General features: G+C 36.3%; 1 protein-coding gene across 6 annotated transcripts in view; it reads right to left on the bottom strand.

The window, feature by feature from the left end:
- SYNJ1 (synaptojanin 1) overlaps nt 1-21,977 on the bottom strand; it is a 66,004-nt gene that overhangs the window by 11,650 nt on the left and 32,377 nt on the right. For 3 of the 6 annotated variants that reach the window (XM_065636274.1, XM_065638803.1, XM_065639633.1), the window contains exons 13-27: nt 20,299-20,490; nt 20,074-20,158; nt 18,657-18,797; nt 18,085-18,277; nt 16,687-16,845; nt 14,491-14,647; nt 14,025-14,142; nt 13,693-13,908; nt 12,768-12,846; nt 11,640-11,802; nt 9,408-9,614; nt 8,290-8,418; nt 2,529-2,576; nt 799-837; nt 634-704 (exon numbers count right to left, since the gene is read on the bottom strand). In XM_065636274.1, coding sequence (XP_065492346.1) covers nt 634-704; nt 799-837; nt 2,529-2,576; nt 8,290-8,418; nt 9,408-9,614; nt 11,640-11,802; nt 12,768-12,846; nt 13,693-13,908; nt 14,025-14,142; nt 14,491-14,647; nt 16,687-16,845; nt 18,085-18,277; nt 18,657-18,797; nt 20,074-20,158; nt 20,299-20,490 — 1,997 coding nt within the window. The remainder of the gene's footprint in view (nt 1-633; nt 705-798; nt 838-2,528; nt 2,577-8,289; nt 8,419-9,407; nt 9,615-11,639; nt 11,803-12,767; nt 12,847-13,692; nt 13,909-14,024; nt 14,143-14,490; nt 14,648-16,686; nt 16,846-18,084; nt 18,278-18,656; nt 18,798-20,073; nt 20,159-20,298; nt 20,491-21,977) is intronic. The other 3 variants (XM_065637960.1, XM_065640489.1, XM_065637098.1) reach the window with 2 other exon arrangements.

Below are 21,977 nucleotides of genomic sequence, written 5' to 3'. Positions count from 1 at the left end.
GTAGTGAAGCATCCAAGCGCCCACGAACCCTTCATTCAATTCCTTCGGTTCAATTCCACAAATAAAGAATGAAATGCAGAACTAATGTTTATTGAATGTTTCGTTGAGATAGTTGAATGTTTCACTTTTACATGAAGACCCTTATCAAAATTGATTTTTAAAACAAGGTACAAAATTCCATTACACGTCAAGTAATCAGCAATATATCAATTGCCTATATAATACATTAACTGCCTGTAACCACTTAACTGCCACCAGGATATACATTTCAGCACAGAAGATAATACATTTTATCACACCAAATCAGCAACGTAGTCAACAGGAACATATAATAAAAAGAATAACTTCACCCTTCACAGTTATTTGAAAGTAGACAGAAAATATTATATAATTTGGGAGCCTATGAAGTGATTGCATGGAGTGCAAAACAATAAAGTCATGTCCAGTATATATATTCTGGAGTATTTTTAGTCAACAGACAAGAATTGCTGGGGGAATTAACTCATATAAGGCGTAAAATGACTAGTTAATTTTGCAGTTTTCTTACATCTGTTATGACTTACAAAACCCTACTGCCAGTGCAATAAACTGCTGAAACTTAGGAGAAGAATTATTTTAAGACAAAACACCTACCGGTCTGGTTGTACCATATCCAGCAGTTCCTGTGCTTGAAATTCCAGGTGAAGGTGGAGGCTGATTACGAACTGGAACAGATATCAGAGATCACTGACTTAGAACTTATTTCAAAATCGACTTCTTTCTGTATTATAATTAGTACAAAGCATCTATCTGTATTACCTAAGTTATCTTTTCTTTGTGTTCCAGGACTTTTTGGTGCTTTGAAGCATGGAAAAAAAATTAGATTATCTTTGTTAGATAAGCTAGAAATGGGTATTATACGGCACTGGTACATTATCACTAATGGAAATGGGAGCAAAAAGACATTAATGATTTAAGTTTATACATATTAAAGTCTAACCATCAGCTAAGCTGTTACTCTAGCACACTCTTATCCCATGGCACACGTGAAGCAATTTCACCCTTCTAATTACAAATTTAGTCAAATCACCTCCTATTTGTTGTAAGCTAAAGACACCCACTTGTACAGGCACCCTGTGTTCTCAATTGTGCTAGAAGCAGTTGTTTTCTTTTGTAGTATATTCTGCAGATATTCTAACAGCAGTCTTTAAAACAAAGAGAACTTATGTAACATGCTGATTCGAAAGTCATGCGATCAGAAGAGTACATCTAATTAGACATGGTTCAGCAACCTACAGGGTCTACACCAAAGTTCTTGAACCTACTGTCTTTGTTTATGGGATAAATATATTACGGCACCAACCTTAACATTTACATGCTGATGCTAATGACAACCTTGTATGCAACATTCAAGTTGTGAAGTGCAAGATACGAAAAAATTACCTTTACCTCAGAAAAGTGCACAATTTCTAACAGGCAAAGAAGTTTACGATTCTGGCTTGTGTTTCTGTTGCCTATTTCCCAAGAAGGTAAAATCACCATGTCAGTTACAGTAACTGGAAGGAATATTCTGTGGTACACAAGACACTTAGTTTATCAAATTGACTTCCAGTTGTCAGACAACCCTGCTTTCTTAGAACCTGTTAGAATGGGCTTCTGGGTACAGTTCTCAGTATTGCAACTTGTACCCTGAGCAACCTGGCACTAGTTTATCCTACTTTGAGCAGGGGGTTGGACTGGATAACCACCAGAGAACCTTTCCAACCTGAACTATTCTATGCATATAGTGATTTTGCCAATTTAGAAAAATGAACCAGCAATACAGCCAAAATTAATTGTAGTATACAGGAGGACATCTTGATTGTAGCTATATTAGGACTTTCACTGCTATACCTATATTTGCTGCAAAGGGTGCCATTCCTGAGGGAATATTAAGAAACCCCAAAACATGACTCCACTGGCATGGCTAAAATAGGACCCATTCAGCACTATACATACATATTCCAACTAGAATAATGCAAGAGAAACGCTTCTCATAAATGTATGTCACATACACTTAGGCACCAGAATGAAAATACATACACTGTATTTTGTACATACATCTCTTAAGGAAGCGATACAAACATTAAATTATAGGGTAAATTATTTAAATGGAATTTTTTCTCCCCAAAACACATGAACATATGTAGTTCTTTATGGAAAAATTAGGCTTCCTAGTTTCCTGATTTAGTTACAGGCATAGTATTTACTCCAGCAATCAGTCAGCTACAGCTTCTTCTTCTGAGTCAGGCTCCAAAGTGGTGTTCTTGATTAGTGCAGTCTAAGTTTTCACTTCATTTTTCATAAAGGAAGACTGCCTTCTATAACAATTCACACCATGGCTGAAAAGTGGCAAGCAACTTGCCTGTCTGAAAACTGTTAAATAAAAGAAAATAAACCCTACACAATAAATACCTTCATGAAACCACCTTTAGTATCACAAGTGCAACAATATTACTTGGGTATTAAATTAGAAATCTGTTTCTAGAATACAAAAATCGTTATGTTACCTTCTACTTCTCTCCTAGCTACCCCAGGACTGGGAGGAGCTCCAAGACCTTTTCAGAGAAAGAAGAGAAGCTGTACATTGCATAAGAAAAGCAGTAGATTGAGAAAGTAAAAACCAGAAAGAACACTGCCACAAGAGAGTTTTACATTATTTAAAAATGGCCTAGCTAGATTGTAGTTACTTGTAGGAGATAACTGTTTGCAGCAGCATAGGGAAACCAGACTGATATGAATTAAGGATCAGCAAGTACAATCATGTTTAGAAACATGCTATTATTTCAATTTTACATTACAGTTGAAAGAGAATTTCACTTCTTTGGTATTCACTCTCCACAAACTTTCATGAATTCAGAATGATATTAAACGTCAGTCTTGAAACTCTTCTAAAGCAGAGCACATACCTATGCTCAAACACTTGAAAATAAACCTGTACATCAGTTATATCCTGCAACATTAAGTCTGTTTCCTGTAATTCAGGAGCATACTACGTAGTATGTTTCTGCCAAGACTACATATGAATAAGCAAGTCTATGGACCAAATAAGTTTCCCATTTTATACAATGTACTGTTTCCTACAGAACTGTATCATTAAGTTCTCTCCAAGCAGCATTCTGTATGTGGCAAAGCTGTATCAATTGGTGCACAGTTTGAGAGAAAGAAGATTTTCAATCATGCATAACCATGCTGAATTATTCTATTTCTGCAATATGATCAAGTATATACGGGGTCCGTAAAATTGTATGGTAAAAACATGGCAGGAGATAGATAACACTAGAGGGTATGCAAAGGAGAAATCTGTAAGGCATGCGCATAGGAATAACTAACAGTAATATCTGGCAACTCTGGAGTGGCTCAAGTACAGAGGAAGGAAAGGGAGCCAGTGTTCAAGAATCCTACCTTAAAAGCAACTTTTGCCTTAGCGATGACACAGCGTCATGCTTTCTCATCATGTGCCAATGTGTGGTATCTGCTCAGGAGCTCTCTATGATCTGGAAAGAGTGCTGTGAATTTTGTCAGATATGGGTGGAGGTGTCAGAGTAGGAAGAGTGAAGGCTGCAGATGAGGCTGGTATGCGACTGTCTCCAGAGATGTCAAATCTCTGGTTTTGTTCAACATCTGTTTCAAAGATGTTAAATACTTGCATATGTTATATATTCTGGGTGAGTTCCAGGCTCTGCCAATTAACCTTAGATTTCCATCACAAAAGCTTCTGACAGTGAATTTCTCTGAGAGAAAACAGCACCAAGGAGGGATGAACAGAGAGTGCTTGTAAAAACGGGGCATGGGAGGAGAGTGCTGCCTGGGAACGTTTCATTGCCTTTGGGTACTAGCCCTGCCCTTCACTCATGCAACCCAGAGGGGCCCTGGGGCTGGAAGGAAAGTGGAAACCCACAGGCTATGGGAAGCCTACCTGCTAACTGGGGGAAAATAAAGGGAGGTGGAGAGCAGCTCAAAAGAGTACAGGACGCTCCTCTGAACCCTCTGTGGTTACAGAGACATAAAGCTAACTGTGCATCTCAGAGTATTAATGGAAATGGACACAATAAAACCTCTCCAAGGGCAGGGAACCAGCCTCTTCACTTCACAGATCTTCTGCACTTTCCCCTCCCAAAGCTCAACTCAGCCCGTACTTTGGACAGGTATTGTCAGGCTGCTCTTGTTAAGCAAGTCCTGGTTTATACAAGATTGATTCAATGAAATCAACTCCTTTCAGGAGAAGGAAGGCAGAGAACCTCTTTGCCCATAGCATAAAGACATGTTCCTATGTTGGGGTACCATGTGGGGGCGCACAGACTTCTGGTGCATGAGGTTTTGCAAATTTAAAAATTTTCATTATATAGAAGAGAAACAGCATAAAGGTGAAAGACCACAAATTTCACTTACTAATATTCTTCAGAGATAAAGCAAAATTATGGTGCTGTGATAATACTATCACAGTGGACGTTATAGGAAGATTTTAATTTTAAGGACAGTGAAAAATGTACATCTGAACCCGACACACATTTTTTGGGTATCATTTTAAACTGTTACTGTAGTCTGTATATAGCTTGAAATCTCTATTGCAGTTTGAAACAGTACTTTGCAAGTAAAGATATCACATACTTGTTTTGAATAGTATTTTAAAGAAAGGGGTTGGATTTATACAGAAACAACCTCTAACTTATGCCCTGACACATTTTAGATGGAACTGCATGTTTTGCAAAGACTACCTTTACACACTAGCTTAATGGAAAATAAAGCAACCCCACATTCTCATAAAGTAAAACGTGCATTTGTGTGCACGTGTGCGTGTGTGTGCATATACATAGATAAGAAATCCAGGCCATTTGCCTACATTTGAACAATGCATTTACTGTTTTAGCATTAAGGTTTCTTGTTTCCTCCATTATTGAACATTCCTTCTTCAGTAAGAAAAGTGCTCTTCCCCATATTTTTTAAAAACAAACAAAACCTCAACCAGAAAAACCCCAAAACACCATCAAAAAAAAGCTTTTTCAAAATGACTGCCACATCCTAATGCACCCAAACCTGAACTCTGTTCTGTAAAAAACAAAAAAGAAAGAAAAAAAAAAGCTGCGGGGCAAAAATAAAGATGTTGGGTGGTTCTTGCAAGGGTAAGTTTAATGCATGATGATGAATATCAGTGTACACTACTAATAAGTACGTGCTGCTTGGTGCATGTATTTTCATAGCTTAATGTACTTGCATTTCTCTTAATGTCAACTTTATTACTTTATTTTCTGGGTGTATTTATTTATTTGGACGATAATCACAGTGAAAATATAACGAATTTTACCCAAATTATTGCATATATTGAAATTACTGTGCATTCTCTCAATCTTAACCCAATCTTAATGCCATTTTAACAGTTTAAACCAATGATAAGATACAACTGTACACCCTTCCTGCATTAATCAGGAAAAGTCTAATGTTATTAAAGGAAAAAAAGAAATACAAAACAAAAGTTATTTTTTAACGTCAAGTAATCAACAATTATCAGTCTTTATAATTTTTAATGTTCTGTAAGAATCTACTCTGTAATGTATTAAAAAAAATTCCTGGGTAAACAGAGTGCAACATTTTAATTTTTAACTATAAAATATTGAGAGCATGTAAAATCCTCAGTGGAAATCTTCCATATCTACATATCCATATCCAAATCTACACTTTGCAAATCCCTGCAATGAGTAGATAGCCTTGTTTCGTTGAATTCTGAGTTACTTTTGATGTAAAATATGACAAAAAAAACCTTTGGGTGCCCAAATCCTGCTCCCATCCTCAAAGCATACTGAGCCATTAGAAGAGATGCTATGGGCACTGAAGGAAGTGAAGCACTCAGAAAAAAAGGTTAAAACACATGGGAAAAAAAGTGTACATTTAAAATGTACAACATTTTAAAGACATGATCAATGCCACTTTGCTACAGAAGTCTAAAACCAAAGTTTAATACACTTTAACAGTACACAGGGATATTTTCATGGGGCTTTAGGAGCTTTCACTCTAGGCAGGAGAACTAGATGCCATTTCCCCAAGTGTAGTGACACACTATGACATTTATACTGCTTCCAGTCCTGTGCTAGCTTACTCAGAGCTGAGCTCAGGTACCACTGAAAAGCAAAACATTGTGACTTATAAATGTATGCCATGAGTGGAAAATGAAGAGGGTAGAAAATATACTACTGTCTCTTTTAAAAGATTACATAAAAAGCAAGTTTTATGCAAGCTACAATTCTTCATGGAAAGCTATGTTGGGAAAGGGTAAAAAAAGGTGGCTGGTCTTTGAGCAATTGAGAGAAACTAGGCAAACAGGATTGTATCAGTGCACATAAAACTACCTAGGACTGAAGTAATACAATTAATTAAATCTTACGTATGTTGTGCGTTATGTATAAACTGGCTATTTTCTAAAACTTCAGCATTTTAACTAATATTCAAAGTATTATGCCTTTGGCATAATACCCTCCTGCCCTCAACTGTATTAAAGAGCCTTGCACATCTCCAGCCAACAACAGAATATTATAAGTTAGCTGATATTTATATACTATGTAAAATAGTCTACTTATTTTCTGAGATTGCTCAAAACTTTTGAATTATTTTCTCAGAAACCCTTCTTTCCTACCAACTCAGTGGCAACCTCTGAAAAGCCATTAAGAAAGTATTTCAGAGCCACTAACTATTCTCACTCCATCCCATATATTAATGAGCTGATTTAAGTCCAAGCAGTACAGCTCAACGATGAAGTGTGTGACAAAGAAGGACAAGGGTTAGTTTCATGAAGAAGCACTTTTGAGAACGTGCGAGTCGTTATTACATGCAAAACCAGACCAAAACAAAACTAGCCTGAAGGGTTGATACGGCCACAGTGTTACCAAAAGGGAAGGAATTTGGGGAGAATTATTTTGGGATTTTGTTATTTTGTAAAGACCTGCAGCTCTCTTGAAAGTAACTGAATAAATTATTTAGCTAAGTTTGTGTTTCTGAATTACATGCTGCTTCCAGGAACTATGGAGGATGTTTCATGTCTCTAGGAAGAGCTTAGGAACACATTTCAGACTTGGAAACAGAAAATAAACTACCTATATGTTCCTATTCAGCTTAGAGACAAATACAGCTCAGCCATTTGGAGCTCTCTGTTAAATGGTCATCATCCAGGGGAAATGGGGCCAGACCAGCGGTAGGGACAATTTGAACAATTAATTAATGGATAATCACTGCAAGTAACTACAATCACAATCCATTGTACAATGCTCCTTGTCATGGACTGTGAGGAAGAAACTCACCTAAACTAAAAATCTCACCTAAACTAAAGACAAGTTTCTGCTTTCACAGAAATGTTAGCTGGGTATATTTTGACCAGGACAAAGTAATAAAAACCTGGACCTATCTGATTATAATGTACCAACATCTGGAGAAGTATTTTTTCACTAAAAAGTCAAATGTAATTCAGAAGAGAAAACAAACCCTGAGAAAGGAATTACATTTATCTTTAAGAACTACTGATTTTTATACCTTTGAACATCATCATATTAAGTATTGTCACAACAGACCACCACAGTAGTTTTGCTATGTAGTCATTCATATTGAAAACAATTAAAATAATTACCTCCAAATTCTTTTCTAGCAGGTGCAGGACTCCTACCGCCTTACAGTATTTAAGAAATGAATGCAGCAATAATGAAAAATATCAGTACAGTAAGAAGGAAGAAAAAGAATGAGAAAGTTAAAAATGACAAGGGTCAGTTTGTTAGTAACTATGTTGCCCATATGCTTCTGAACATCCAGTTTCTTAGTGCTCAATTGCTTACATTCTCCGATGATGCAGATGAACTCTACATTAAAATCTTGGACATGATAAAATGCACACATACTGATGCAAAAATTAAAGGAATATAGATCAATGAATGTACAAGATTATTTACCTTTTATTTTAAAAATGAAGATGCTATAAAAATGAAAATGTTGAGTAAACACTGCTGTGGGAAGCCCACACATTTAAACTGTGAAAATAAGTTTAAAAAATAAGTTTAAAACTTATTCACTAAGCAAAGACCATAATATTTAAATGGTACTGAAAAATGTTGCTATTTCCCATGCTGTTATTGCTATTAAATGCATCAACTAAACATTTTACTGAAAAACTGGTATGTTCCATTGAGCCCCAAACCAACATATAAGGTGTAGTTTGGGCGTGGAACTTCAAAGTTTAGCTCACAGACCTGAAACAAAATATTCCTGACCTCCTGATGTACATCACCACATTACCTGATGGTGGAGGTGGCCTCTGTGGTGGAGCAGGGCGTGCAGGAGGAGCAACGGGACGAGGTGGTGGAGGACGCTTCGGCTCCAGGCTCTGAGAAGACTCTTTCTGCTGCGCACCGTGCTGAAGTTCAGCTGGAGAATAATGACAGAAAACAATGCAAAAATTAATCACTTGTACGTTGTAATCACACTAAAGCTTTTCTAACAGCAAGTTATTTTCACAGAGATGACAGTCCCCAGCCCTGGAAACAATGATACAGAAATTTTTGCAAGAGGGAAAACAAGATTAATAAACTCATGGTAAAAACAAACAGATTTCCTAAACCAAGATTTTTGTCCCATATGCTCTAGTCAGTATATGCTTTTCATGGAATCCTAAACATTCTTAAAACCTGCAGGTTCCAAATTTTGATTTTGATGCTAATCTGTTAATTAAGTGCTCTGTAAAAAAGCATTACAAGGGGAATTCTGAAGGCATTTTATCAGTCTTTATAAAGTTACTCCAAATTACATTGAAATAAACTGTTCTAGAAGCCATTCCAAACACTGTAATTCTAAATGTCCATTTTTTCATTAAAGCTGCCTTTAAACAGAAGCCTTCATATTATACACCCAATTTACAAATCTACTGATTACCATTTACATATTAGAGCTGAGAGGAGCATTAGTTGATATGGGCTGTATTTGAAGAGTATGACTAAAGTGAACTGGGATTATACTGACACATTGCAACAGAATCCTTGAACAGAGGTTTCAAACTAATCAACACAGAAAGTGTCTTAATCGCATAGCTTTTTGAGGTGTCTGTTTCATGATGAAACACTAAAGAACTAGAACAAGTTAAGTAGTTTGCAGCACCATAGATCAGTGGACAGTGTATTAAATATGACTCAGGAAACAAAGCTCTTCCACTGCCCATTAGGAAAACCAAGACACAAAGAATGAGGTGATTTACCCAAGGCCACTTATGCATAAAATGCTAGATAATGACAAGAATAGCCTTTTATATTAATCTAAAAGCTCTTTTAAAAGTCGTCTATAAGGTTGCATTCTACCAGTGGGCCATGCAGCTGCCAGATTGTATAGTAGTAATAGAGGCAGTTGAGCAATGTAATACACACTGTGTGTGGAAACAGGTGGTCCTGGGGTTTTTGTTGGTGCTCGGCTCGGTCTCACTGGGAGCGTAGGTCCATCTGACAGCGTAGGGGATTGACAGGGACTGGAACGTGGTGAAGAGCTCGGGGAGGTTCCAAGACCAGAGCCTGAAGTTGGCTGTAGATGCTGAGGCAGGATTTCTTCTACTTCGGCACTATAGTCATCAATGTCTCCTAAATAACAAACCCCATCCCCAAAAAAGAAAAAGCATGTCAAATAAAGAGAAAAACAGTTATTTTACAGTTATTTTTAAAAGTGGGGAAATTATAAACTGATTCTGGGCATGGGATTTCCTGCAAAAAGTCCTCAAGTTCCAAGGAATTAGCTCAACAACCCAAGTGTGATTCTTCCATTATAAAATTACACATGAAGAATGCATGTGTATTGAAACCAGTTGAACATACTCCAAATGCATAATATATATTATAGATCTATATTATAGGTAATTACAATAGTGTGGCAAGTGTTATGTTGCTTAATCTAAGAAACAATTACCTTTACAAAGAAGACCTTTGCAAAAATTATTTCCTTGGTTTGCAAGAGATGGCAAGCTTCATTTATTTTTCAGAAGGCTGAGCAGGGGATTTCAAGATTATCTGCTATTTGTAATACCTTCTGTTTCAAAAGGTGGAATGATGTTTAAAAAAAAAGGTTCAACATGGACATGTTTTTGAAAAGTAAACTGTCAATTTAGAATATTTTGATGTTGATGTTCAAGACGCCTAAAATAGACAATTAGTCCATCACACTCCAGTAAGCCCACAATAACCTTTCTTCCATAACTTGTAGGCTTCACTCTCCTCAGGTAGGTGAATGACACACAATGCTCTACTGAAGTTCCAGCTTCAACTCTGCACTGCTCAGCAGTAACAGAGTAACCAGGCTACTAATTCAATGTTAGCTCTTGAGTTAAGAGTCTTGTAGGATTTGAGATGTCACATTTCAAGGGAAACACACAATTTGGCGTAGGACTATTAATAAAATTGACCAATCATGCAAGCACCTAAATTGTTAAAGTCCTGTTTCCTACCTGCACTGGAAAATAGATAAAGTATCTTGTGACACTGAGACTAACACAAATTCCAACTTTTCATACAGGTTTTCCTTATCTGTACCCTTACCAAAACATATCTTCCTTTATGAAACACCTGTACAAAAACTCCTCAGTCTACTCTTTCCAGAATATATAACTGCCATCTCTTTTCTTGAAACTTTTGCAATGTTACGTTTGACACTAAGGAACTTTGATAGAAATTCAAAGCAAATGAGCTCCTCAAACTTAAAATAAATCATTACAGACACAATGACTACATCTAGAAAGTACACCTCTTCAAGAAATTACAAAAAAAGATCCTGTAAAATACATACGGGAATGCAATATACAGAGGAAGTGTCAGCAGGTAAGGTGTGGGACATTTGTTTTGCTGCTGTTCGAAAAACATGTTTTACTTGCCAAGGATGTAAGGAGAATGTCTTTTAAAGTAGAGAGGGAGTGAAGCAGACCTTTCATTAAATTAATTAATAGATTAAAATATAAGCTGTGACAAAGTACATAGATTAGAAACATGCAAGTAAAGAAAAGCAGAAATGCAGAGGCATAATTGCTGCAACAGTGATATCCAGTAACTTCAGGATTCCACTAGAAAGGTATGACACAAAAATATATAAAAACCCTTCAGGGAAAAACCAAAGCCAACAAAAACCAGAGAACAATGGAGGCTGAAGGTTTCCCTGCCCAACTCATATTTGCCTGCCAGTCAAAGGCTCACCAGGTGTCTTCTGGGGGCTGGTAAGCATATCGATGCTTAGCATGGGATCTCATTAGACCTATTAATCTATTATGTGTATTGGCAAAACAATAATTGCTTTGCATTCTGAAGCTGTGTATATCCTGCTTACAGGCAGTCTCCAGGAACAGTAAAAATTGCCTGAATGAAGTGACCCTGAGAGGGCAGGTCACAGGATGAAGCAAGCAGAATAAATAAAATGTCAGCAAATTAGTAAAACCTAGAGATACAGCGCGAACTGACGCTGCTCAGCAAGTTGTCAAGATAGTCTTGGAAATAATGTGATTTCTAATTTATCTGTTTTAGATGGGCATAAACTTGTTAAATAAAAGTATTGTACACACATTAAATTAACCACATTATTTAGGACTGTAAGCATTTCAAAACAAGGAATGCTTTATTTCAACAAACCTTCCATATCATAGTCCGCAGTAACCTCAGCATCTTCACAAAGCAAAGTGGAGCTTGTCGATGAAGGCAGCCCAATATTAATCTTCTCTAGATTCATTTCTTCTTCCAAAGTTCTGATCCAATCTGGATTTTTCAAGCTTATGTTTATAATCCTTCCTAGTAGCTGAATTGCCAAAAAGGTATGTACAAACCAGAAATTGTTAACAGTAGGAACATTAAAATTCAGCATTCTAGATTTAAAAAGTGAAAAAAAAATTACTGAAAATATCACAAATAAGGTTATCAGAATTTCTGGGACTAAACAATGACAGTGACAAGTCAAAAAATAATTGTCCTCTTCATTTCATTTTGGTAATTAAGTACATTTAGGTAGTTTAAACTGTTAAATACAACAATAGTTTTCTAAGAAAAGCTAACAACTTGTTTCATAACTATATTAATCAAATTATTTTTAGAGACTGATAGAACAGCAGGCCTTCATTCTGCAAACTGACGCATGACACTGAGCCCTCTCCTGCATGGACTGTCAGCGAAACTCTCAGCAGATGCAAGGATCCATCTGCAAACATCACATCACAGAATCCAAGTCTTAGCAATAACATAGATCAGTAAGAAGTTGAACATGAAAATTAAAATTTTTACAAAGATTAAATAGTGGCCCTACAGAAGTCAATGAGAGCTGAAATTTTGACAATTTAAGTGATTGCAGTACAGGAGTGCCAAATTTAAAATAATTGCAGGCTACAAATATGATAAACTGGTTCATACTACAAACTCAAGGTTAAAACTCAGCTTTTTAAATCACTAAAAAAAAAGTACATATTCAAAATCCCTCGTTTGATGAAGATGCCCCTCAATATGGGATCTTCATTTCTCTAACAGCCCATTCCTCCTAAAAATAAACTAAGTTGGGTACTTCTCTCAAATGGCTTTTGATAATCAACATAATGTTATGTGGCTATCAAAAGCTAAAATAAAATAAAAAAATATTAGATGCAATTGTCTAGTATGGAACATGAAGAACTTTTAAGAATTATAAACAAACAAACAAAAAAGAATCCAACCAAGTATTCTTCAAACAGTTGAATTTTCTCTTGCTATACATGAGTTCAGTAGTTTTTACATTACCTCAGTACCATTCAAATTCATAACATTCAAAGCAGAGCTTCCTTCCAGAAATGTTACCCACATCTTGTCTTCCACGAACCTGCAAAGTCCATTGGAAACAAAAATTAAAATACTTTAATCTACCTACTAACTTTTGAAGCCTCTTACTTAAAGGTTTTTCAATGTTTCACTTGATGGAGAAGAATAACTTTAAGTTTGCTAAAATATATATAATTGGATAACAAGCTTTAGCTTAATGTATCCTTGCAACAACAACAAAAAAGCAAAAGAGAACCAGGTAAATATCATACACCAAAAGCACTGTCCTCTTAAAATTATGTGACTACAGTTACACATTCAATATTAATTGTGTGGCTACAGGTTAGGTATTTGTATTAGGTGTTCCACGTTACATCACACTATGGACTTGGGACTATGCTGCTAGTCTTCTGAAAATAAAAACAAAACCAAAACACACACACAAAACCACCACCAACAAAACTAAAACAAGCCCTCAAAACCCCAAATGAAATACCACAACACTTATAGTTCAATTCACAGCTTAGTGAAAATGCAACATTCACAGGGATCCTCTCATCTTCAGTTCATTTAAAACTACTAACCTAATTTTAAAATACAAATTTTGTATAAAATGACATAAGTAACAAATTTTAAGTGTGACTGGTTTCTGAGAAAGTCAGTATGATACTCTATCTCCAAAATAAAGAGTATCTGGGAAAATTAAGTCTGAAAACAGAGGCACATACTGGTATGTAAAACTAATTTTCAACTGTAAAGACATTAAAGTTGAAATCTAAATGTGGAAAATCAAGCAGATCGTAACCGAAATGCCCACTAAGAAAACAGGAAAAGAAAAATACGAAAGAAATCCAGGAAATAGGTAGGAACAAAGAAGAAGAACAGAGATTTAAAAAGTCCTTTTAACCTTATCAGTATAACTTCACCATAGCTTGCAAATTTTTGAAGAAGTTCATCAATCAAGTTATCATCAAAATAGTTTTCTTCCGCTGAAGAACTTCTGATGGAGACCATTATAGTACCATCAGGTGGTCCTTGCATTGCAATCACCTCCTTATAAACTTTTTGTCTCTCTTCTGCTTCAATTTCAAATATGTCGATGTCAATCAATGCAACCACAGGCCTTGGAAAAAAATACATGAGAAAAACCTGTAAGCAGAGTATCTGAGCAACAAAACATACAGCATGAATACTAAATCTTTGATGCTTAAGAAGTAATGTATAAAATAAAACTGAAACCTGTGATCGGATGTCTTCAGCTCTGCTCTTCCGTAGTGCAGCAAAGTACCAGGATTCCATGTATAAGGGACATTAGTATCATCGTGAAAACTAGCATTTAGAAGATCCAGGTCTTCCGCTACATCCAGTATTAATGAAAACAAAAGGGGAAAAACACAGTGACTGCAAGAATATGCTTTACAAAATAAGCTATTTGTAAAAAGATCAAAAAGAAAGTACACCAAAACCAACTGTTGTACAAAAAAAACCCAGAAGTTCCTCTTGAACTACAGAAATACAACTGATATCTAATTCTTTATCCTCCTGTTCAGTCTCACTGTATTTATTGCAAATGCTATTACAAGCTTTCTGTCTCATGCACAGTCAGGGACAGAAGCTCAGAATCACTGGCACTGTGAATGTACCTAAATGGATTCTATAAGCCAGTTAAAAGAATATTTTAAACAATTTAAGGAACCAGTCAAACCTGATCGATCAAAAGGCCATTTTCTTCTTCTCCAAAGAATACGATCTGTCCATGCTGGTGTGCGACATTTTTCACTGGTGTCATAGTCATCAGAAAATAGATCATATTTGTATGTAGGAGCAAAATTTATTTTGCCTTCCAAAAATCCCCTAAAAATCTGTAAGAAATAAAGCACTTATGTGTCATGCCAGAAGACAGAAACAGATGGTAACAGCTTGAAACTAATCAGAATTCTCTTTTCTAACAGTGAAAACCTGTATACTCATCTCGGGAAAAAAAAAAGTTAATTTGATAATATGAATCCTTCTCCCAAATTATATCTGCTGAAAACATGCCGCGTCTGTCCCCAAGACTAAATAGTGACCCAGACCTATCATCATTAAACAGAAGTATGTCAACATTTCTATCTTTAAACTCAGGCTCACGAGCAACCTACTGTTCCTCCAATGTTGTTCAGAGCTTGAGGTCATCCAGAACACAGATGCTGTCCCAAGCATTTTAATTAGTTGATTAGCTGCTCATGTGTCAGCAAACATTGGAAATTAAGGTTTATATTTTATTTACCTTTCTGAACATGCAAAGCATTCACCCAGATTGACACAAGATGCCTCACCAATAAACAGGAGATAAGCAGGAAAACAAAAAAAAAGCCTTTAATACATTCAATATGAACTGAAAGATTACAGAGCTAATATCACCATTTCTTCTCAAGTGAATAGGAAAACAGAATAAAAAGAGATGTGTGAAATTATCTGTCAAGGGTATGTACGGTATTTAGAGATACAGTCAACTGAAAGGAATCAAAGAGTCCATTAGGTACTTTGCAACATAAACAGTTACGGCCAGCTGACACAAGACCCTGGAAGGCCAGGAGATTTGCTCACTCCTGAAGTGTTTAAACTAGACATAAGCTAAAACCCTTTAGTTAACCAGCTCCAGTCTTGAGTGTAATCTTGCATGGTCAGTTTTACTTCACATCAGAGATCTGTAAAATATAAATCTAACTTAGATCTTATGGTCTGCATCAGGTTAGCCTGCTTTTCTTGTTGGAAATAAAAATTAAAATCCAGTCAACTTAAAAATCAACATCAGAAGATCATTGTGGGAAGATCCATAACTTCTGAGACAATTTATTAACTTCTTTGCCACTTGATTCTCTCTGCTGCCCTGCCAGCCACTTCCAAATACTGGAATGTTAGCCCAACAGTGCAATACTATTCTTCTCCCAGCCAGGAGACTATTTTAAGTCTTCTTCATATTCCAGTAGTTTCCACAGATCTTTCCAGTTTCATAACTGCTGGAAGTGTCCCCAAGACCCCTACACCTCTCTTATTTTGGTTGAATTGACAGGCAATCATGCTGTCTGCCCCTTTGAACATATATTGCTTTTTCTCTAGGAACAGGGCTATACAAAAAAATTTAAAATTATCAAGTGTTTTTCCTCCTGTTCTGGCACACAAGACAGCAGCACAAATGGAAGAGAACTCTAATTCAGAAAAAACACTGCTTATGATCAAAGTGCTGGCAAGCAACCAAAACTAACAACAGAGGATTGTCTCTCGTTTTACCATCTACAGCATTCCCACATAAAGTTGGAAAGAAATAATGCTTTCACACAGAATTTGATTCATTAAAAATATTCCTTTAATTGCTATGTGCTGCCTCCCAAGAAACCCTAAAAATCTAAAATATGAAGCCTTCTCCATACTTTATTATTCTATGCTCTTTTTCTTCATTAAGTAAAAAGGCTACCATTTGGACTATTCCTTTTTCCGACAGAATGACAGTAACAGCATTAGACCTTTTACTGGAGCAATTTAAAGTAAACAGTAACATGACCAAAAGCACTCGGATAAATATTCTTTTAAATAGTTGCACCTGATAAAAAGAAAATAATAAAATAATTAGTAAATTGCAACACAAAGTTCTAAAAAGATTATAACGTTTCCTTTTTTTTCAGGAGAGAAAAGAAAAACCTCACTCCTACAACTACCGGCTGTATTTGTATCACTGCCTCTTTAGGCCAGTTACTAAGTTACTAACTGTTGCTGTGTTCCACCCTTTCATACCACTACCTGGACAAAAGTGATAAGTAAAGCATGCCAAGGATATAGATTTACAGAAGCACCACAAAAAATTGCTAAAGACAAAAAGAAAAATAAAATGTTCTTAAGTCTGGTAACATTTGTAAGATACCTGTCCAGAATTCTTCTGATTGATAAGTTGGTCTCCTGCTATAAGGGGATCCCAGTTCTGTTGTCGTATTAGGTCCTTAACCTCCTCATTTGGAATATCTATTCGATAATTAAAGTCACCACACCAAAAGATATAGTCATGGGAAAAGAGCATCCTTCCCTGTAAAACAGAAGCACACAATGAAGTTAAAAACAGCCAGGTGACCAATTTACTAGTTCCAGGTGCAGAAGTTGAGTTTTTGACTGTAGAATACGCATCATTACCAGCAGATGAGCTGTTAGCATTTAGTGTTTATATGGTTAGAACAACACGGCCAACTGTATGGTATTCACACATATAGAATATGAAAGAAGTAACATTTCTTATGTAGTTTGCGTTTCTAAAGAAACATGAATCATCTGAATTAGATTCTAAAATTCTTCATCTTTCTACTCCTGTTCTAGAAGCCTGCTCTAAGATGATGACTGCTACCTGTGTCACAAAGAGGTTAGAAAGAAGAACAAGACGCTACCCTGGGATCTTGTGGCACAACATCCCGACAAACTGAAAATCACTTTATTATTCAGATCTAATTGAAGACTCTTCAGTTACATACAATTTTCAAGGCTAGGGAGAGACAGAAGGGCTCTGTTTAAACAAAGCCTAGGGTTTAAAGTGAGAACCTTCACCTCCTCCTTTGTTTTGATTTTTCCATTGCCCTTAAGTAAATCAAAGCAGATACACTGGTAGATTAAAACAGCAGCATTTAGGAAACTGTTTCTGGGGACCATAAGAATACAGTAGTTGACCACGGGGACAAATTCAGAAATTAAAAAACTCTGTAAAATAAGATGTCAGACTCCTGCACAGTGCCATAGAAAGGAAAAAAGGACAGTTTGACTACAAAATTTAAGACAGGTTTAAGTCTCAAGGAGGTGTTTTGTTGCAGTGATAAAATTATCAAGTATTTATTTGGTGTTTGGTAATCCTTTATGAGGATATGGTAGAGAACTGTACAATCCAACATGACAAAAATGAGTAAACAGTAAGTTTAAATTGGTTAGAAAAAAAAAAAAAAAATCATTCTTGTGTACTGAAAATAGTGCTGTTTCCCATAGAAAGTCAGAAATCTATAGTATCTGTTTCCTGTGCTAAATCCTTGATGCCTAATGCAAGTGAATTCATGTTTCACCCTTCTCTATCAGTCGTTGCAATGGAAAGATCTATTCTTTCTGCAGTCTTCTATCTTAATAAAAATTGTGGGAACTTAATTATCTCTGAGATCTCCAGCCCAAGGAAATTTGATTTCCACAGGAATCTGGGGAGAGGAAAATAATAAACAGAGCTTTTGGATGACACTGCTGCAGTCCAAGGGGTGTAACTTCTCATTCTTTATGAAATTTTAACACTGTTGCTTACCATTGGAAAACTGAGCTTGCGAGCTATTTCTACGAAGTCTTCATTTCTCTCTTTAACTTGTGATTGCCCTGCAGCAAAATGGCTGCAGACAAAGCAAAGACTCGATGTATGAAACAACATCCGAATTGCTACTGCACCTTTATTACCAGTGGCTCCTCCCATGCCGGTCTTTACAGTATCAACAGCAACATCCCTAAAAGAGTTAACAACTATTAAACCTTTAAATACAATGGCACAGAAGTTAATAGATGTCAGTATGTCTGAGTATGACATTATGTTGGTAAGAGAACATTTTCACATTGTTCTTTTAGCAATAAGGTCACTGGGCTATTTTTAAGAAATGCCAGCAGCTATTGAGCAGGTAACAATATAACACTTCAGCTTTTCAAGCTTCCATGGCAACTGATGTGGCATTTAAAAACTAAGATAAAAGAATTTAAGCAACTAGTTCCCCAGAAAATGGAACAGCTCTTTTAGAGCCCCATATGCTTGTTAGTACACTTGTACGTTCACTTGCAACACAAAGCAAACGGAAGGTGACCCAACTTGGGCACAGCTGTGTGTTCACTGACCTGATAAAAGGAGCGTGCTGGGGCCTGATGAACACAAAAAGGCAGACGCCCACCAACTGCTCAGAAGCCAGCAGCACATACTTGTAATCTCTTGATATGGTCTTCTGCAGTTCAGCAGCCCAGAGTTTCTGATTGGTTGTGCTAGCAGTGAGATTAAAAATGCCAGTTTTAACATAAATCAAATCAAGCGGGTATCTAAACTGTACATGTAGTTAAAGAAACTTCATACAACAACCTTAACCAAGCCTTGAGGTAGTAAGCCGAAGCCAAGTTGTGAATGGTGCTCAAATGCCTCCTAGCAGAGACACAGGCTATAGACTGCCATGACATCATCATTTCAAATTCAGCCTCATAAATGCTGCCTCACTTTTCTCAACACTACAGACAATGTCAGGAGCCAAAGCTCTCTCTCCTGCATTTCTAAGGCTGGACTACAGGAGCAAAACCTAAGAATTTTTCTAGGGACTTACTTCCAAGCCTAGAGCTCAGTCAATACTGGAAAACAGAGATGTCCATGCTCTCTGATCAAGAAGAAACTTCCTTGGAGACCTAACAGACTATGGTTTTCAGAGCTAGCACTGGATATAAATGAAAAAATGTCAGACCTGGAAATGGCATTAACTAGATATAGTATGAAATCAGGGGATGACAAACTGCCACTTTGTCCTCAAGACAAAAGCCTGTGCAAAGGCTAACAGTGCTACAGGCTTTAGATGCTTTTTCTCAACGAGGTAAAGCTTGCTGAACACCAGAAAACACGCAAAACAGGCAGACAAAACAATGGACAAAGTGAACACGATCCTAAGACTACATATAAAGGCTTCATCACTGGTATCACCCAGCACCAGTAAAAATATATTTTCACAACCCACTCTGCTAGGGGTGAAAAATCCAAACGCCATGATAATATGTACGTATAATATATGGAATGACAGTGCAAACTGACAGTATGGAAGGAAGCCTTGCTTTATACAGACCAAAATCTGATGCAAGACACTATATAAAGGCATAGCAACAATACATGCTTTTGGAAGGAATTTCACAGGACTTGCTGTTCCCAGCAGTAGGAAGGCAGAGAGTCTACAGAACGCTATAAGCATTGAAGGTAAATTCCTTCTAAGTGTTAAATGAAGGAAAAAGCGGAGAGTCTGCTGAAGGTGTCATCCAAAATATGGTCAAGTGATGCCTGTTTGGATCCTTTACATACATGACCTTAAGTGATCACAGCATTGCTAGGAAAGCTGAGATAAAGTCTGCAGTCCTGGCACAGAAACTGTCTGAGAGAACTGAATACAGTCAAAAGTTAATCCAGACCAATCCCAACCATTACAAAACAGGAGAAAAAAATGTAAATAATGTTTTACTCAAAAGATGTGATTATCAACTGAACTAGTACTGTATAGATTGTATCACCTACCTGGCATTCACAATGTTTCCTGCATTTAACTCCACCATTTCTTCAAATCCAATAGCAAATATGTCTACAGGCTTGCTTTTGCGATCTGCATTTAAATATTAAAAAAGCTGTTTGCCATTTATAATTAACTTAAGAACAAAAACCTCAAATATCTATTTTAATGTTTACAAGCTAATTATGAAAATCAGAGTTTTCAAGAAAAAATTGACAGAATACAAATCCTACCTTGGAATTCATGGACACCAGCTAACTTTGGTGCATCTAGAAGCCAGTCAGTGAGGGTCTGATTTCTAAAAGCAATACTTCGAAACTGCTTCCCCCCGTTGACGTTCCATGTCCCGACGCAGACTCTGATTTTTTTCGGTTTTGCATACTTATAAAAGTTTTCACACATACTCTTTAGCACTTTTACAGATGCTGCAAAAACATTTTAAAAGGCATCATTTTTATATAGAATTTTCCTTCAGAAAACTTGGCAATGAGATCTTTCCCTTTAAAAAGTGGCAACAGATCCATGCACAGACATATAGAAAGTTAAACTGTGAAAGCAAGATGAATGCAGCTTTTCACAAGGGAAAGTAAATTTGCAGACGTATTACTTGATAGGATACTGACTGAATAAAACACAGTAGTAATTTGTTCAAAGTAATATATATGTAAAAATATATAAAAGAAATGTAATATCTATGTTTTATAAATATCTGTCATTCTTTCAGCCTATCTGCAATTCTCCATGCACACCACTATTTTTCATATATAGCAACACATGTATCTACCTCATTTTCACAGACTGAATTTATGAAATTCAATCTCATTGAACATTACAAAAACAACTTATAGATATGTTAATTTCTAGCAATGTAAAAATGACTGATATACTACATTTACCCAAATAGATAGGTACATTATTTTACCATATTAGAGTATGCCTATTTAAGCCACAAATCTGAATTATTTTTAGGTCAGTTGAATTCCTAAAATTCTGCTTTAGTGAGGGAAGTAGGCTAGGATTTGAAACAAATTCATTTCTCTGTCACACCAGCCTTTCTCTGTGCCTTGTTTCTAATCTGCCAGATGGGAGAGTAATGACCCGTCTGTAAAGGCATTGTGAGAAAAATAACAGACAAGATTATTCAAAGGTCAGACACCAGAGCTACAGAGATTTTAAAAGTCCCTTCATAAAACAGTTGCATAATATACAGATATATTTCCTGATGCAAACAAATATTTTTTTAAAATTATGCTCCTTTTTTCCTTTAATCTCAGTGGAATATAATTTTGCATCAGGTATAAACAGTACTGTTAGCACTGTACTTTACCTAAGTGGTATTAATTTACCTATTTTCAATACTCTTATGGTTATGAGACTCTGTGAGAATCTGATAAACAACAGTAGATGGAATTCCTCCCTTCACTGTGTGCTGTCTTGCAAAACGGTCAGCTCCTGGCCACAATATTTTAATTCCCCAAAATAGGATGACTAGTGAGCTGTTGTTGTCTTTTTAGTTATTCTTTTTAAGTTTACCACCTTTAAATTTGCTACAGGATCTCGGCTACCCAATTAAAACAAAAATCAGGGACTGTCTAGCCCTCATGGTTTTGAAACAAACTGGAAACAATAGAACAAAATAATATATTGTATTCGTTGCTTGTGAATCGTTTCACTGCTGAAGAAATCGTATATCCATATATGGGCTAATCGCATCTAAAAGATAACGAACTGATTGGTGTCTCCTTGGGGTACTACAAGCAGATCATGCTTGGGATCATGCTTTCTTTATCATTATCCAGGTAAATGAAGTCAAGAAAACAGTAAAGAGCTACCAGAATACTTCACACCTTCAGGTGAGAGCCCACTACTGAGTCTACTTCCGAATGTCTCCACACACTGGGTGACAGGCCAA

The sequence above is a fragment of the Caloenas nicobarica genome, chromosome 1 (assembly GCF_036013445.1).
Source record: "Caloenas nicobarica isolate bCalNic1 chromosome 1, bCalNic1.hap1, whole genome shotgun sequence".
NCBI classification, from domain to species: Eukaryota; Metazoa; Chordata; class Aves; order Columbiformes; family Columbidae; genus Caloenas; species Caloenas nicobarica.
This window is presented reverse-complemented; position numbering and strand designations above follow the sequence as displayed.